The sequence below is a fragment of the Ovis canadensis genome, chromosome 2, assembly GCF_042477335.2.
Source record: "Ovis canadensis isolate MfBH-ARS-UI-01 breed Bighorn chromosome 2, ARS-UI_OviCan_v2, whole genome shotgun sequence".
Taxonomy (NCBI): domain Eukaryota; kingdom Metazoa; phylum Chordata; class Mammalia; order Artiodactyla; family Bovidae; genus Ovis; species Ovis canadensis.
The window spans coordinates 149754871-149773239 of record NC_091246.1 but is presented as its reverse complement, the minus strand read 5'-3'; the positions used below and the strand labels follow the sequence as shown (position 1 = coordinate 149773239).

Genomic DNA, 18369 nt, shown 5'->3' with positions numbered 1-18369 from the left:
TGTGATGGGAAACAACTTTATCAAGAAGAGTATAGTTCCTTTTGCCTTTAGTATTATAGGCTCCATTCATTTCCAAAGTTACTTAGATTAATACCTATTCCCTTCCTTCGGTTTATTATTTAAATGTATTTAGATACTTGTCACATTCTGTGTTTCAACCTGAGCTCTCTCATCCTCACACAATTAGAAAAAATTTGCATATAGTATTAAGTCTTTGTGCTATAAAGTTTTGTAAATTTGACAAATAATATTTACCATTTTGGAGTCATACAGAATAATTTCTCCACCCTAAAAAATCCCCTATACATCCCCCAGTCAAGCTCCTACCCTGAACCCCTGGAAAACAATGATCTTTTTATCATCTCTATTATGTATCTTTTCCAGATTATCATGCAATTGGAATTATATAGAATATAGCTTTTTCAGATTGCCTTTTTTTTTAACTTATTAAGATGCATTTAAGGTTCATCAATATTTTTATGGCTTGATAGCTTATTTATTTTTATTACTCAATAATATTTCATTGTATGAATATACCATGGTTTATTTATCTTTTCAGCTCTTTAGGGACAACTTGATTGCTTCTGGTTTCTTGTGATTGTGAATATAGATGGTATAAATAGATATTTACATCAGGCTTCTGTGTGGATATAAATTTTCAAATTAGTTAGCTAAATAGTTAGTGGAGTAATTACTGAGTTATATGGTAAGACTGTGTTTATTTTGTAAAAAACTGCCAACTTGTCTTTTAAGTAACTGAACTATTTTGCATTCTGGCCAGCAATGAATGCATAAGAATTCCTGTTGTTTTGCATCTTCACCAGCAGTTGGTATTGTCAGGTTTTTTTTGTTGTTGTTAATTTTAGTCATTCTAATAGATATATAATAGTAACTCATTATTGTTTTACCTTTCAACACCCTAATGACAAATGATGTTGAGCATCTATATATATCCATATTAGCCATTTGTGTATATTCTTTTGTAGGTATCTGTTCAGTTTGCCCATTTTAAAATTGGGTTATTTTACTTTTTTAATTTTAAGGGTGCTTTGTGTATTGGGGGTACAAATCATTTATCAGATATGTATTTTGCAAATATTTTTCCCACTGTATGGCTTATCTTTTCACCCCCTTTACAGTGTCTTTGCAGAGCAGAAGCTTTTAAATCCAACTTATAAATTATTTCTTTATGCTATGGGGGTTATATTTTAAAGCTTATCAAAAAATCTGAAGTCATATAGCTTTTATTCTGTTTTCTTAAAGAATTTTTATAGTTTTGTGTGTTTTGCATTTAGGTTTATGATTGGTTTTAAGTTACTTTCTGTGTATAGTATAAAGCTGTATCTAAGTTCATTTCATTGCACATGAATCTCTAATTCTTTCAGCATTCTTTCTTGAAAGCACTTTCCTATCTCTATTGAATTGAATTTGCTTTGTCAAAAATTAGTTGACTATGTTTTTGTAATCTGTTTTTTTGAATCTCTGTTCCCTTTCATTGATCTATATCTAGTATTTCCCAATACCATATTGTCTTGATTACTATAGCCTTATAGGGAGTCTTAAAATGGAGTAGATTTCTTTCGAATTTTTATTTGATGTTTAACAATAGAGTGACTATCAATTTTACCATGTAAATTACCTGACCCATAACAGATACCCAATAAAGGGAAGTGATTACTGTGGTTTAATAGAGATAAAGTATACATTAACCAACCCTTTCCAAAATTTTATCTAGGCTTTTACATTAACTATAATAATAAAAACAATAGCCGACGTGCAATAAATGTCTATGACAGACCAGGTGCCAGTCCAAGTGCTTCAGTAACTGATCACCATAACAGCCTGAAGGGAGAGATGATACTACTCTTCAGTTTAGAAACAAATAGACTTAAATGCAGAGAGCTTCACTCTTCTCCAAGGTCAAGAGTTTGTAAATGGTGGAGTTAGTATTTTAACCCAGGTATATACGAACAGTTGGAGCAGGGAATGCCTAGCCACTCCAGTATTCTTGCCTGGAAAATCCCATGAACAGAGGAGCCTGGCAAGTTACAGTCCATTGGTCACAAAGAGTTGGACACGACTGAAGTGACTTAGCACACACGTATATGAACGGTAGAACTTATGCTCCTGTTTTCCACCCTCTCCTATCAAAGTTTGGAAAAACTATCAGGAAAAAAAAATTCCCCAAAATTCTATCTCTGTTACTGGTATATGGTTTTAATAATCCTCTTAGATCTTTATGACCACACCAGTTTCCCATCTTCTGCTGCTGCTACTGCTAAGTCACTTCAGTTGTGTCCAACTCTGTGCGACCCCATAGATGGCAGCCCACCAGGCTGCTCCGTCCCTGGGATTCTCCAGGCAAGAACACTGGAGTGGGTTGCCAGTTCCTTCTCCAATCTTCTGGGATGACTCAAAATATGTTCTCTGTAAGTTCTGTTATCTAAGAGTCACTATTGCTATCCCTTGGCTTTAAAAAATTTCACTCTTGATCCTGAGTTATGGGCTTCAGTAAAGAATCCACCTGCAACGCAGGAAACCCCGGGTTGATCCTTGGATTGGGAAGATGCCCTGGAGGAGGGCATGGCCACTCACTGCAATATTCATGCCTGGAGAATTCCCCATGGACAGAGGAGCCTGGTGGGCTAGAGTCCATGGGGTCACAAAGAGTCGGACCTGACCAAGCGACTAAGCACAGCACAGCACCCTGACTTATAATTAATTTGCAGTACTTTTGGCAAAATATGTTAAGTATGGGAGACTAGCAGGATGACTAAGACATTACAGCATCTCTTATTGTGTAATGTGACAGAAAAGAACTGTAAAATATGCAGATGCAGACCAGAACACGCCTTTGACATACATCTGCCACTTGGATTCCTTGTATACGGGGTTTCATCCAATTTCAAGAGTATCTCAGCTTCTCAAAGCAGTTTTCCAACTGGGTTTGCACCCTGATGACCATGTTACAGCCTGGACCTTTTCCAATCAGGGCAAAACTTGTCCCATCAACACATCCTAGTAGTGGTTTACGGTTTAATCGTTGTCATGTCCGACTCTTTGTGACCCCATGGACTATAGCCTGCCAGGCTCCTCTGTCCATGGGATTCTCCAGGGAAGAATACTGAGTGGGTTGCCATTTCCTTCTCCAGGGGATCTTCTCAACCCAGGAATTGAACCCAGGTCTCCTACATTGCAGGCAGATTCTTTACCAACTGAGCTATGAGGGAACACATCCTAACATCAGCCAAAATGTGCCCATCTTGTTTTTCCTTCCCTGGAATTCTTAAATGACTCTGATGGATTTTCAGATAAGACAGACACTGGACCTTCATTCTTGAAAGAAAAATTCATGTACATCTTATCTGTGAAATTCTGGATAAAATGTCTTCACCCAAAGGGATGATTTTAATGACTATGAGTTTAGAATAAATACCGATCCCAAAAGATGGGGAAAGTACTTCCTAGGTAGGTAGCACCACTCTTTATTAAACACATGCAAGAATACCCTTGTATATTTTCTTCCTATTTACTTTTGCTTTTTCCCAAAGTGTTCTACATCTTAAAAAAAATTTGCCTTACCCTGCATCTGATCCATTTCCACACAGTAAAGGGTCATTTTGTCCATCCAGAACATAAAAGTGACCTGTTAATATAAAGAATAAACTATTTCATATCAATCCTGTTGACATTAGGGATAAACAGAATTTGTTTATCTCAGCTATTTCCAAAGTGGACACCAAAAAAGTAATTTACAAAGATAGCTTCAAGCCCACAGCCTCAACTATTTATAGTTGAAAACTCATTCAGCAACACTAAGATTAACAATGGAGCAATATTTCTTACTGTCATCTTCAATGTAATCCTTCCAGTTAAATGTGCTCATTGTTACATTAACAAATGTCCCATTTGAATTCATTGTGCCATTAAAGAAAGAGGTGGTGTTGGTTTCAAAAGCAGAATCGCTTGGGGGCCATTGTAAGCATTTATTCCGCAGGTTGCCCATGAACAGCTGCAGACCAATTAGAGCAAACACGCTCAGACAGAACACAGTCAAGATCATGACGTCAGAAAGCTTCTTCACAGACTGGATCAGGGCCCCCACGATGGTCTTTAAACCTGTGGAGGGAGAATGAGGTCAGCTGAGGAAGAATGTCCCAAGCCACCGAGTCTTCTTAATAGTCATATACATTCTCTCTCCCCACAAACAGTTGCCTGTCTATTTAGACCCCAAAGCTTTATGGACAGCCAGATGGTTTGGGAAATGGATGAAGAGCAGATTTTATTTATGAGCAGTGTGCTTTTGGGAGGTTTAAAATGAAAGGCTAAATATTTAGGCAGGAAGTGTTTTTTTTTTTTTTTAATGTGTAGTTTTATGTGCTGCCGTGACCATGTAAAGAAGAACTTGCAGTTATTTTTCACTTCACATTTTGTGTTTCAGGAGGCTGTTTCTCTCCAACCATTTTTTAATACTAGCTTTCCAAGTTGCAGTGGTTTAGAGGAGAAAAGAATTTTAAGATAATAAAAATCCCATGCCATGTATTACATGCCATTCAGTAATAATCTTTTCTCCTTTAAAAGAGGAGATCCACTTTCAAAATATATCTGCAGTAAATGATAAAATCTAAATCAGTTAGTAAAGCCATGATAGCAAAGCTTTTATAGGATGTAAAAAAGAAAACATTACATCATAAATGCACAAAAACGTGGGTGAGAAAGAGAGCAAAACTAGTATTTTGTATAGACGCCTCATGCAATTCTCTGTTAAACTCAAAGGCTGACTTTATAAATAAACATTTAATTTCATTTGGCATTCTTGAAGATAAAAAAACAAACATAATAAGCAACAAGGCTAATGTCACGTGTAATTTCAACCTCAGTATTATTACGGTGTATTTAAAGTCAGTCTCGGTGTTTAACCTAGCTCTCACCTGGAATGACTGAAATTGTTTTCAATGCTCGGAGAACTCTGAAGGTTCTCAACGCTGAGACATTGCCCAGGTCCACAAACTCTGTCACATATCTGTAATAGGGAGTTCACACACAAACACAATAACAGAAAAGTTGGAGATATAAGGGGTCTACCATGTTACACCAGTTTCTTCTTACCTGGAATTACAGAAATAGTTTTCAGAGCTCTCAAGACTCTGAAAGTTCGAAGAGCTGAAACATTGCCTAGGTTTACAAATTCTGTTACATACCTGTAGAATTAAATCAGAGTTACTGATAGTTTTAGCAAACTTTATACTAAATAAAGAATGAAAAGTGGGTTGGTTTGGCCTATAGAGCCCCTTGAACTTTATGGAAATGCTAGACTTTAGGGTGCCATGTGCTAAAAGCTGCCTTTAAGGAATAAAATTTTGTTGCTTTATTTCAATACAGTTTTCACTAATATGAACGTTTGTTTGCAAAACTAATTAAAGTACAGTTGGTGGTATTAAATTTATAGTCAATGAATAACTTCATTTTGATGAAGTAGAAGACTATGACATGAAAGTAATTCCATTTATTGCTCATTTATCAGATACATTTACCTTGCAATATATATTCTAATATGTATTCTCAAAATATATGAGGCATATAGTTAATTTGGCTAACAAGCAAACTCTACATTTAAAATATGTCTCGACAACCTGTTTCATGCTACAACTGTTTCATGCCATTGAGCTTAACATGTTTTTAAAAATACTCACGCCATGACTATGACACTGAAATCCAGCCAGTTCCATGGGTCACGAAGGAATGTAAAATCTTCTAAGCAAAATCCTCTTGCCAAGATTTTTATAAGTGACTCAAAGGTATAGATTCCAGTGAATGTGTACCTAGGAAAAGCATCCAAACAAAAATTAGCAATTTCATTTGAACTGTTAAAATATAGCAAATCTGATTCTTTTGTGGCTTTTCAGTTCACTAAGATGGAATTCCTTATTCCCACCTCCAAAAAATCTACTAGTTTAGTCTTATGAGTAAAGGGTTAAACTGAAGAGAGAATACCTTCTACTAAGAATTTGATCTTGTTTAAATATTTAGGTTTGATAGTAATAGTTTTGTGTTTTATGGATAATCATCAGGCTTGATCCTCTAGAGTAACACTGTCCAACTGAAATTTAACACAAACTACATATCTAGTTTTCAAATTTCTAGTAATCAAATAAAAAGAATAAATGAGTAAACTTAATTTGCATGTTATTATTTTATTTAAACCAATGTGTCTAAAATGTTATCTCTTCAACCATTAAAAGTAGCCACATTTCAAGTTTCAAATTTCAAGCTGCATGTGTCTCCCTTCTCCCTCACTAGACAGTATAGCTCTAGAGATAACATTTCTTGGATTTGTTTATTATAATAAAACATTTCATTCAGACTTCTTAATGATTAGGATAATTTAGGAGATACTTTATGTATCTAATATCAAAAATGAACTTCCCCTTTATATCCTTAAGATTCAGGCATAATGCTGTAAATCTGCTTCTCTCATATGCTCACCAAAAATTTTCAGTTCATTAGTGTTCTATGTGTATGTGTCTACACAATTACTAAAATTCAAGGATAACAAAATTCCTGAATTTAACCTCACATCAGTTACTATCTCCATGCACTTGGGCCAAATCATTTCAGTTCAGTTCAGTTGCTCAGTCTTGTCTAACTCTTTGCGACCCCACAGACTGCAGCAGGCCAGGCCTCCCTGTCCATCACCAACTCCCAAACTCATGTCCATTGAGTCGGTGATGCCATCCAGTCATCTCATCCTCTGTCAGCCCCTTCTCCTCCTGCTTTCAATCTTTGCCAACACCAAGGTCTTTTCCAATGAGTCAGCTCTTCGCATCAGGTGGCCAAAGAATTGGAGCTTCAGCTTCAGCATCAGTCCTTCCAGTGAATATTCAGAACTGATTTCCTTTAGGATGGACTGGTTGGATCTCCTTGCAGTCCACGGAACTCTCATTGAAACATGCTCAAATTCAAATTTCAGTCCCTCAGCTGGTGAAATACTTTTCTATTTGCTGTTTGGTCGAGCATTACCAGCCCTCTCCTTTGAATGTTGACAATATAAGTTATTTCTGTTTCTTCCAAAAATAGCTGGGAGACAGTATTTGTTTTTCAACATTGTATTCTTTTTAAAAAGTACGATCTAAGTTTGTTCTTCAGATCACTTCACTCGACCCACAAAGACTGAATTTACTTTGATTAAAATTCACTATATTTTCCAGTCTACTAGTATTTTATACATGAAAAAAAAAAGGGAAATTATTTTTTGTAGGTTTTTTTTTTCTGTAGAAATTTCTCTCTTATGAAGGAGCAAAGAAATCACAGGAAAATGTATGTCAGAATTTTTATGTCTAGTTTTCCTAGGAATGTTCTTTCTCCTTTTTAAACAATGCAATTGATTTCATGAAGAGTAAGAATAATTGCTCTCTTTACTTATTATGAAGTAGCTGATTTTATTAGGAAGAGAGATAATTTCCAATGCCAAGCTTATGGTTACTTCTGTTTTGGTTTGAATCTTTGTATATTTACATATAATCGCCATGATATTTCTGTTTGGAGAGATTCCAAGCATAACAGAAGACCATAAGAGACAGCTCCCATGTATGTTCTGTTTATCATATTGGTAGATAGTGCCCCGTGGTTTATGCTTAGGCAATACTAAGTTATTTACAGAGTTGTTAGAAGCAAGATGCAAGTCCCTACTCCTATTTCTGTTTTTGGGAAAGGAAGAAAATTTGGGGAAGGAATACATGGTGAGTGTTGATAGCTATCCAAGGAAGGGGGTCTTATAGCTTAACATTAAGACAGCTTTGCACAGGACAGGTGTTCAGATATACCTGTTAGAAAGCTAGATTGAATGGGTCAGTGAGAATCAAGGGGGACCTTGATTTTTCCTGGCTCTGACCCCGCTAGGTTTTTGGTTCTTAATCATGTTGTTGATTCTGTCCATGTTACAAGGTGTTTTCCCCGTGTAATTTTGATATCTATAGAAATGATCTGCCTTACATAATATGACTCTCACTATATAATATGGTCCTTGGTATGCCAGCTCTCTGTATAGCAAAGATTTCTGCTATGAGTGACTTGTATTTTCCTGTCAAAACTGACTTCTCTTTTCATTGGACTCTGTTTTTTTAAGTTTTTTGTTGTTGGTTTCTTTTACTGGAATCACATTTTGCTTGTTTTCCTGCTGCCTTGCTGTCAGGTGACTGGAGATAATTGATTAGGAAACCTGTGCAAAGTTTTCCAACAGTGTAAAGTCAAAAGCTTTTGTAAAGCTGACTTTTCATAATGGATATAGGCATCTCTAAAAATAACTTAAAAGAAAACTGCATATTCAAATAATGATATTTGTGTCCCCTTTACTGCCTTTTAATAACATTATATAAATAAATTCACACATGTTTAAGTATGTCAATAATTTCTGCAGGGAAAAATACATACAGAATAGTTTTATACAGGTATATCCACTTGTTAAGCCCCAAATTGTAAATGTTAACTGAGAATTCTGTTACATGGCTTGCCTCAACATAAGAACTGGATTCTCTACTAAAATAATTTCTAGGGAGTTTTTTCAATCTACTGTCAAAAAAGTCTTTAAGTTGTTAAATCACTGATGAATGATGGCTTAGAATGATTCTGTAAATTCTCATAGAAATCTATAAAAAACAGCAATGAAAGTGTCAGTATTTGTCATAATAGCTTATCTCCTATTGGACATTACTTTTAAAATATAATGGTAAAAACATACAATTTCTTTTTCACTAAAACAAATACCTGATCATTGTATTAGCCCATTACATAAATAGACTGCCTAAGCTAAACACCTTCTGTTTCACTAAAAAAAAAAAAAGCATGTTTCTTTCATGAATAATCTTATATGTGATTGACAAATTGGGGAATAATGCTGTTATAATGCAAAGATTTTTAGTTAAAGCACAGTTTTCCTCAGTGCATTAATGTTTTGAAATAATCAGGGGCACCTTTTCCTTCACACTTATATACAATATCCTAAGCAATAAAAGACCTTAATACTACTGCAGAAAAATCAACAGACGATCCTTCTTTAGTGCAAGCAGGGTGTAGTTTAACATGCCCAAAATACTGTGCTTAGACCTTTCCCTCTCTATTAAAATATTGAATCAAATGTTTTACTTTGATGATATCATTGCCAGGGTCTCCATTTCAAGGGAGGAAGGACAAGGCCCAGGTTTAAGACTGCAGAGAGGTTGCTGGCTAAGACTTTAGGTACAAATGTCCACAGAGATTTAACTGGGTCAGTGTCTTTTTATTGGGATTGTTATGTTTTTTTATTAGTATTAGAATTACAAAGTTTTAAAAGTTTTGAGAGATCTGTCCATAATCACATTTTCCCCTTAAGCCTTGTTATTATTTGAATATGGTTTTGCAAAGACATTTTGCTTCCTTTACAGATTTGTGATGTTTCTAGCACACATGTGTGTCTAAATAATCTATGTATCTAAATATAACTAAACATCAAAATAACTTAAACACTTAAGTGTGTTTTTTTAAAATGTACCTAATCACTGCAGATGGTGATTGCAGCCATGAAATTAAAAGACGCTTACTCCTTGGAAGGAAAGTTTTGACCAACCTAGATAGCATATTCAAAAGCATATTCAAAGTTGACATTACTTTGCCAACAAAGGTCCATCTAGTCAAGGCTATGGTTTTTCCAGTGATCATGTATGGATGTGAGAGTTGGACTGTGAAGAAAGCTGAGTGCTGAAGAATTGATGCTTTTGAACTGTGGTGTTGGAGAAGACTCTTGAGAGTCCCTTGGACTGCAAGGAGATCCAACCAGTCCATTCTAAAGGAGATCGGTCCTGGGATTTCTTTGGAAGGAATGATGCTAAAGCTGAAACTCCAGTACTTTGGCCACCTCATGTGAAGAATTGACTTATTGGAAAAGACTCTGATGCTGGGAGGGATTGTGGGCAGGAGGAGAAGGGGACAACAGAGGATAGGATGGCTGGATGGCATCACCGACTCGGTGGACATGAGTTTGAGTGAACTCCAGGAGTTGGTGATGGACAGGGAAGCCTGGCGTGCTGCAATCCATGGGGTCACAAAGAGTCGGACATGACTGACTGACTGAACTGAACTGAACTGATATAGTGTATAACTGAATTGCTTAGTGATATAGAGCTAAATACCTAAATCAATTTTATCAGAATATAACAATAGTAGTAATATACTGAAATAAAATAATTTTATTTATGCTTAAATGGTCATTGTATTTTATCTAAAATGCATAATTGTGATTCAATCTTAACTTTTATGATAAATGATTATTTAGCTTACCAGTAGTATATATAATTAATAACCTTTCTTAATCAAATGCTATCATTTGTTGGAAGAAATGTCTATCTCAAAGGAGAAATATGCCCCCGTCCAAAAAAAAAATTCCCTTGTTTTTTTCCATATTATGCAAATAATAGTTTCTTAGAAGTGTTTAGTTTGACTTCAAAAAGTGGAAACCATAAGTCAGACCATAATTAAAAGGAGATTGCTAGAGAATTTGAGTGTGCATTTCTCATTCCAAGAAATCATTTTTACTTACTCTACATTCTTTGTCCAGTCTGGAGGATTACTCAAGGTCATAAATACACAGTTGGTCAAGATAGTGCACATGATAAGCATGCTGAATAAAGTAGACTATAGTTAAGGAATAAATGCTAGTACAATATTGTGCAGTTTACAAATAATCCAATACAAAAAAACCAAGTTACCTGTAAAATTAATTTTACTTATTTGTTTTAAAACAATGAAACTCTGAGGTCTGTCGTATATTCTTTGTATTCTTGGTTCGTTGTTTTTTTTATTTTGCATCATTCCCTCACAAAACTGAACTCAATAGAAAGAGATCTCTGTTTGAAGCCAATGGGAATTTTCTAGTGTAAGTCTAAAAGTTATACTTCAGATACCCTTTAAAATTTCCACTGATGGACAAAAGGTTAATGAATGGAATATAATAAGCCTGAGAATGTATAGCTCTGTGTATTCAGGGATTACATTGATTGATTCTACTGCAATTAGGAACTCTAGTAGCCCGACAGTGATGGAACTTGTTCCTTTAGCATTTACCACGTAAGAATAAAGGGAGAGACGAATTTTGCTGATGAGCTAGTTTTATTTTCTAACTTTTTATTTTCAGTTGCGAGTACAGGACCTTATCAGGATATTTAATTATCTTTCTGTATCTTGTCCATACGGTACCTAAACATACACTGTTTTTAAACCTTTCTAAGAATTAGCTGCAATGATTTCTCTTAGAATTTCAACCCAGCCTTCACTCTAAGAAAACTTTTGATTACATTTTTTGAAGTAAATCTTTATGTCTTAAAATGTAAATACTTTCCAATATCAAACCATAGACTGGGAGAATTCAAAAGCACTTCAAAAGACTATCAGTCCGCTTTCCCTGTCTCTAGGTTAACCCTGTCCCTTTGGTCTCTCTTTTAGTTTGTATATTAACTTGTTTTGAATCTGTTTGTATAAGATGCTTATTTTGGATCACTGCCTCTGAAGATCACCTTTCTAGTTAATTATCACTTCTTGAGAGTTTTCTTGAAATCCATACCTATTATGTCATTTTACATATAGTTTTTGACTATCATTGTAAGTAGTTTTAAGTTCAATAATTTTTAAATAGATATTATCATTCAGATGCATAGTAGTTTAATATTTACTGAAGGAAGAAAAGGAAGGAAGGAAAGTCCAGGTGATGAAGATACAGAACCAATTAAGGCACAAAAATTTGAACATTTGGAATATAGATAATAATACTAAGCACAGTAGGCTATGCTTCTTTAATGGTGGTTATATATGGTCTAATTGAGGTTAATAAAAGTTTGAAGGAGATTTGCTGTTGTTCCGGCTACACAGTGTGTTTCATTTACTATCATAGTTTTCTTTTTACTACTAGAATCATAATTGTCATTCTACAATAATCTTGTTATAAAGAGCAGAAAATCAGTGAGTACAATAGATTAAATAACAAGGTTACCAATTAGTCTGAAAGAATTATATATATATATTATAAAAAGAATGACATTCTTTATAAAATCAGCTACTAGAAACAACATTTAGACAATTCACATAAAAAGGATATGAATGTACCAAAATCTTAATAGCAATTTTCCTAATAGGGTTTAGTGGAGTTAAAATATACAAGGCAGAGGTGGCACTGAATCGGAAAATTGCCTTCCCTTTATTCAATACTATAAAAGTCTGAAAAAGAACACATGAGAAAAAATTACTAGATTAGACATGTGGCTTACATGAAGAGCTTACACACATAAAAACTTTTTACCTGATTTGTTTGAACTTGTTTAAGCCAGTTTGTGTAAGTATAAACATATTAGATATCACTTTTTCTCCCCTAAATTAACATATAACTACAAATAAAGATACCATGTACTATTATCTAATCTGTCTCTCAGGTATCAACTTCCCAATACAAACTGATGATCCTACACAAAATTTGTATCAAGTTGTAAATTAACTTTGTGGACTCTAATTCTATTTGAGGCTTACCATCTGTCCCCAGTTTTGGTAACTTTTCAGATTATTCTGTACATACTGGTATTAAAATAATTTTTTATAAATATTTTAATTATATCAAATCTTTTAACTCCAAAGTTTATGAAGCTATTTTCCCTGTGGTAGTTGTCCTACTTTAAAACGTTCAACAGGTTGAAGAAACTGGTTTTGCTGGTTCTACAGATCTGCTGTAATACTGAGAAGGACCAGCTGCATTAAGAATAAGGCTGAAATACATCATCTCAAAGGGCATTCTGTCACTAAATTCCTATGACCTGAAACCTATAATCATCAATTTAGCATTTAAGCGGGGTTTTCCTGGTGGCTCAGATGGTAAAGAATCTGCCTGTAATGCGGGTCCAATCCCTGGATTGGGAGGACCCCCTGGAGAAGGGAATGGCTACCCACTTCAGTATTCTTGGGACTTCCCTGGTGGCTCAGATAGTGATTACCTACTAGGTCTCTCTGGAATCATTTTTTATTTCTTTTCCCACCAAAGCACCTTTGTTCCAGCCAATTCAGTTCACTTGTCAATCCCACTTACTATCAACTTCTCACTCTGATTCTCAAGATGAGTGTCATAGAATCCTAGAGGAAGGAGGCACCTGAGAGGTCACGTAATGCAAGGTTCCATCTACAGTGACCCACTCTTATATCAAATGTTCTTAGTTCTGTCCACAAGTTAGAATCTCCTGGGGTGATCTTAAAATTGCTATTTTACAGGATCCACCCGAGAACAACAGAATTAGTTTCTGGAGGATGGGCATAGACAATGGTATGTTAAACATTTTCCCCTAGTGATTCTATATGCAGCCACGGGTTGAAAATCCCTTCTCTCCAGGAATGTCCTCAGCTGTCAAAATCATCTCCACCATTATGTCTTTCCAGATAAATCACACTGCCTTTTGATCACTCCCCAATTGTTTCCCTTTTCCAGTAAGTCTTAGTATATTAATATACACGCATTGGCACGCTGCTTGTAATTATAGTCAAGCAGCAATTATTTGTACAGTTCATTCCACTGAGGACTAGCTTAGAAGTTTTATAAATCATTGAGCATAAAGATCCCGTTAGCTACTTTTTTTTTTCCATTTTGTTTTTACACAGCATTTAATAGCCTGGATTGCAAATAAACTCTTGTTTCAATTCACTGTGAGTTTACCTTTAAGATGCTATTTACTTTAAAGATATCTATTCTATATAACCATTTAGTTATGAATATGTTTTCACTATTCTCAAGTTTTACACGATCAATTTGAATGCCATTAAAATGCATTGTGATGTTGCTTATATGATTAACCAAGGGCTGTATCCTAGACATTCATTTTCACTGACAACATGCTCTGTTTGAATAGAATATTGTGAGTATAATATTTACATTTAATGAATAGAAAATATTTATATATAAGTGTAAAGCGCAGAGAAAGCGACTTCTCTGCACGTTGCCTTTTTGTATTCAAGACCATAGACCTAACCAACTATTTTCTATGAACTGTAATCTATAGATTTGAAAAATGCTTTGATAAGGGAAAATAAGCTATTCTTTACTAGCACTGAGATTATTCACAAGGGAGAATGGGCACTGGGATGCCTGCTCTTCAAACACAGATGCATTAAAATATTTTTTGAATTCATAGGATTAAATCATTTAATATTATATTCAAGCAATCTGGGTCTGTTTAGACATTCAATGACAGCAGTAACATGTAAAGTTTACCACAGTTTAAGGTGCATTTACTCATTTTTTTTTTAAACAATATTCCTGAAAAAAGCCAACTGTAACATTGAGAGGATTTTATTTTGAAAAATCTCCAAGGTCAGAGTGAACAGAAATGAACTGTTTCTTTAAAAATGGAAGCCTCACCTCTTCCCACAAGATTAGCTTTTGCAGTACCAAGGGGATTAAAAATGACATGCCAAGGGCATCTTCAGTGAATTTACTGACTCTGGAATAAAGCAGACCTTAAGAACACAATCCCAGTTCATTTCTAGAGAACAACCCCTCACAGAAAGAAAACCTTGAGTTCTGAGAAGTCCTGTATGGTGAACAAATGACAAGAAAGTCATTTGAAATTTAGGGCTCTTTTGTTGAGAGATACATCGAAACTGAAAATTATTTGAGAGAATGACTGATAAATAGAGGAGAGATCAATAGTGTCAATTCCAAAATCTGTTCTCCAAGAAGTGATAAGTAATGATGTGACTTAAGAAAATAGTACTATATATTGCTACTAAGATGATGAATGTTATATCTGGAAGTATGTTAAACTGGTCATTATCTACTCTGGAATGGTGCTTGCTTCTTTTTTCCAGGTAAATGCACATTTTACAGGTTCACTAAAGTTTTTACTACTTAACACAAGAATACATTCTCTGAGTAGAACCATATCCATCAGAGAATTGAAAATTATATAATTTTTAAAAACATTTTCTTTCATTATATGATAAACATAGTATATAGTTTTGCTTAGTGATTAAGAGCTCTGGAGCCTGACTGCCTAGGTTCACATCCTAATTCATCACTTAAGGAGTGTAACTTTGGACAGGCTACGTAACCTCTCTGTGCTTCGCTTTCCCATCTATACAATGAGGTAAATATAGTCCATGCCTTGTTTTTCGTTGAATATGACATAAGTTATACGAGTTAGAGCACTCAAACAATACCTGACAAAGTATGAGCATAGCAAATTTTCGCTATTATTATAATCACTGTCACTAGTTTCAAGCTTCATCTGATCAATTTGAATGCCACTAAAATGCACTGTGATTTTGCTTGTATGATTCAATTAGGTATGTAAAATTGTAACATTAATTAATGGAATCAAAGTTTCATAATGCTCTATAGTTTTAAAACGCCTTTCACCTGCAATTATTCCATATAATTAACAAGCTCTATACCATATTTTAAATTCCAGAACTTCTCCATTAGCTTCCTACATAGCTCCTTCTGTCCCAAGAGCTATTTTCTTCAACAGCCCCTCAGTCTTCATCCTTAAAGACTTATCATAAAGGAAAGCAGGGCAAACAACAGTATACACTCTAGATGTCTCTCAAGATGACACATGGCCTATTATGAATAAGTATGGGTTCTACTCTTGTTGTGAGACAGGGAGGCAATAAAAACTGACTTTGTTAGCACATAGAGAGCAATTCTGTTTCCTAGCGGCAGACTCACATTAACCAAGCTTGAAAGCCTGATATAAAACTAAAATGTCGATCTATTTATATACAACCAGATAGATCACTGTCACACGGGCTGGAATAATTGTTGTAGCATAGAAAGCACATTCTTTCCTTTAGCAGATCTATGGGAAGACGAATTATAATAAGATAATCTTTGTTGAGCGTGAAGTCCAAATAAGCTGACTTAATTAATTAATATGGGTGTTTGATGACGTCTCGACTCAGTGGCACAGTGCAGGCTCTCCCCAGTGAAACGGCTTTCTGAGAGGAAAGTACTTTCAAGACTACTACTAACTGAAAATCTGTCTCCCTGAGAAATGTTAATATTTTTCTTCATTATTCTCTTTTACTCCTCCTTAATTTTACCAATTCCCTATCTTAAGGACGCTTCCTTTCTTTAAGTAGCAAATACTTTTAATCATGTCAAAGTATAAGTCATACTGCCATCTCTTGAAGGTCTCTTTGCAAATATATAGTTTGAATCAATAATTTCCAGAGGAGAATTTTCTTCTAGTTTCTTGGGGAATATCTCACTTTCATCAACATGTGTAATAATATAGTAACTAAATTTCAAATTTTTCTTTACCAATTCTATAGTAAAGTACTGGAATAAATTACTTTTAGAACTGTATGAATATATATTATATGCCACCTTTCATGCAGCTAGTTTAAAAGCAAAGAGAAAGAATTTGTATTTTAACATTATCCTCTGTATGTACATAGTTTCAGAAGCACTCCTTCAGAGCAATACGGCTAGTTCCAGGTCTGAATGTTTGTCAGTTTCTTTAACCATCATTGATCTTATATGTTGTATGCTGCTTAAAGAATACAGTTTCTTTAGCCATTCCTTTTAAAAGGGCTGACTTTGACTAATAAAAGTGCTCAATTTTTCCTTTAATCTGTAAGCCAATAACTCTTGGTGATATTAATGTTTCTTTAGTTTCTACATGGGCCAGTTTTTATGTCTGTGAATGTGAAATATAAATCATGGTTGTAAGCTGCCAAAATACCTAATTAGAGAGCACACAATCTATCATGAATTTTTTGCACTTCCTATAAAATACTGTACAGTTGGTTTAACATCAAAAACTAGCTAATTCTGACAGAATTATGTGGTTATCATAGTATTAGAAAGACACAGTCATAATTGTTGATTTAAATCATATATAGATGGGAAAACTTGAGTTTCTGTTTCTGTTTTTTGTCTTCTGTTTCGACACTTTTTTTCTGAGTGATGTTTTAACAACATGTAGGTGTTCTGGAATCTAGCCTGTCACAGATTACATTTAAGAGAAACTCCCAATCAGGTTATTGGACCCAAAAAAATGTATCTTTGGGTGAACATTTTTTTCTATCTTCCTATAGGAGGATGCTAAATAAAAGATTATTTATTACCTTCTAGAATACAAATCTATCATGAAGAAACCTCAAGTCAAAGAACTAAAAAATAAGGATATGTACCCTGTGACTCTTCTTTCATATAGCTATTATTTTGTTTTTTACTAGGTGTTTAAATATGTCACCAATAACAGATGTTTTGTTTTGTTGGTGTCAATTTTAATTTTTTCAATATCAGTGACTGTGAAGCTGTAGAAATGGTTCATCTCTGTATCACTTCACTTTGGCCAGACTTGACTTCCTTTCTTATGTTTCTGCTGATTATATTGTACTTAAAAATAAGTGGAAATAAGTATTATAAAATCTTAAACAATAGAAAACTTATGGTGCAGTGTATCCATGAGCCCCAGAAAAGTGTATTAAAGTTCCAAGTTAAAGACTTATGGGAAAGATAAAGTCAACACTCACTTTCTTATTGATATAGTAGGGGTCCAAGTCCTCCAGCGGCTCTGACACCATCCCTGGAGGGATGTCTCCGTAAATGAATGGAAGATTCTTTCCAGCCTCCAAGTCACTGTTTGGCTTTGGTTCGTTCTCATCATCATTGTCTTGTTCTCTCTTAGGTTTCTTGGCTTTCTCTTCTGCAGCACGTTTTTCGATAGCAGCAAGAGATTCTCTAGTAAAAAGGCGGAAGCTTTCAGGTCCTGGGGGTACCAACAGTGCCTGTGCCATCTTTTCATCCTGCACATTTAATTACGTTTAGCTTCTTGCATAAGAATAGCCTGCAATTAAAAAAAAATACACGAGGGTTAGGAAAGCAAGAGAATGAGAGAGATTAAGAAAATCAACCAAGATATTATTTAATATTTCTTATATTAATTATTTTAATATAAAGTCTAAGTAGTGCTTTTCATGCTGCACTACAAATTTTAACTTAGAAATATCCAATCTAATTTTCAATAAGACAACTTTATATGTCTATCAGATGTCTGTTCTGATACCTTTACACCAAAGCAGAGTAAACATTTGGTAAAGATTAGTGCCAAGAATGCTTGCTTCAGTTCAGTTCAGTCACTCAGTCGTGTCTGACTCTTTGCGACCCCATGAATCACAGCATGCCAGGCCTCCCTGTCCATCACCATCTCCCAGAGTTCACTCAGACTCACGTCCATCGAGTCCGTGATGCCATCCAGCCATCTCATCCTCTGTCGTCCCCTTCTCCTCCTGCCCCCAATCCCTCCCAGCATCAGTCTTTTCCAATGAGTCAACTCTTCTCATGAAGTGGCCAAAGTACTG

At 34.9% G+C, this 18369-nt stretch overlaps 1 protein-coding gene across 1 annotated transcript in view; it reads right to left on the bottom strand.

Annotated features, from left to right (window-relative positions):
• LOC138432785 (sodium channel protein type 3 subunit alpha-like) overlaps positions 1–18369 on the bottom strand; it is a 114485-nt gene that overhangs the window by 65639 nt on the left and 30477 nt on the right. Inside the window, exons 3-9 of the mRNA XM_069574323.1 lie at positions 17542–17855; positions 12122–12240; positions 10571–10660; positions 5694–5822; positions 4932–5023; positions 3847–4119; positions 3583–3646 (exon numbers count right to left, since the gene is read on the bottom strand). Coding sequence (XP_069430424.1) covers positions 3583–3646; positions 3847–4119; positions 4932–5023; positions 5694–5822; positions 10571–10660; positions 12122–12240; positions 17542–17805 — 1031 coding nt within the window. The 5' untranslated portion in view covers positions 17806–17855. The remainder of the gene's footprint in view (positions 1–3582; positions 3647–3846; positions 4120–4931; positions 5024–5693; positions 5823–10570; positions 10661–12121; positions 12241–17541; positions 17856–18369) is intronic.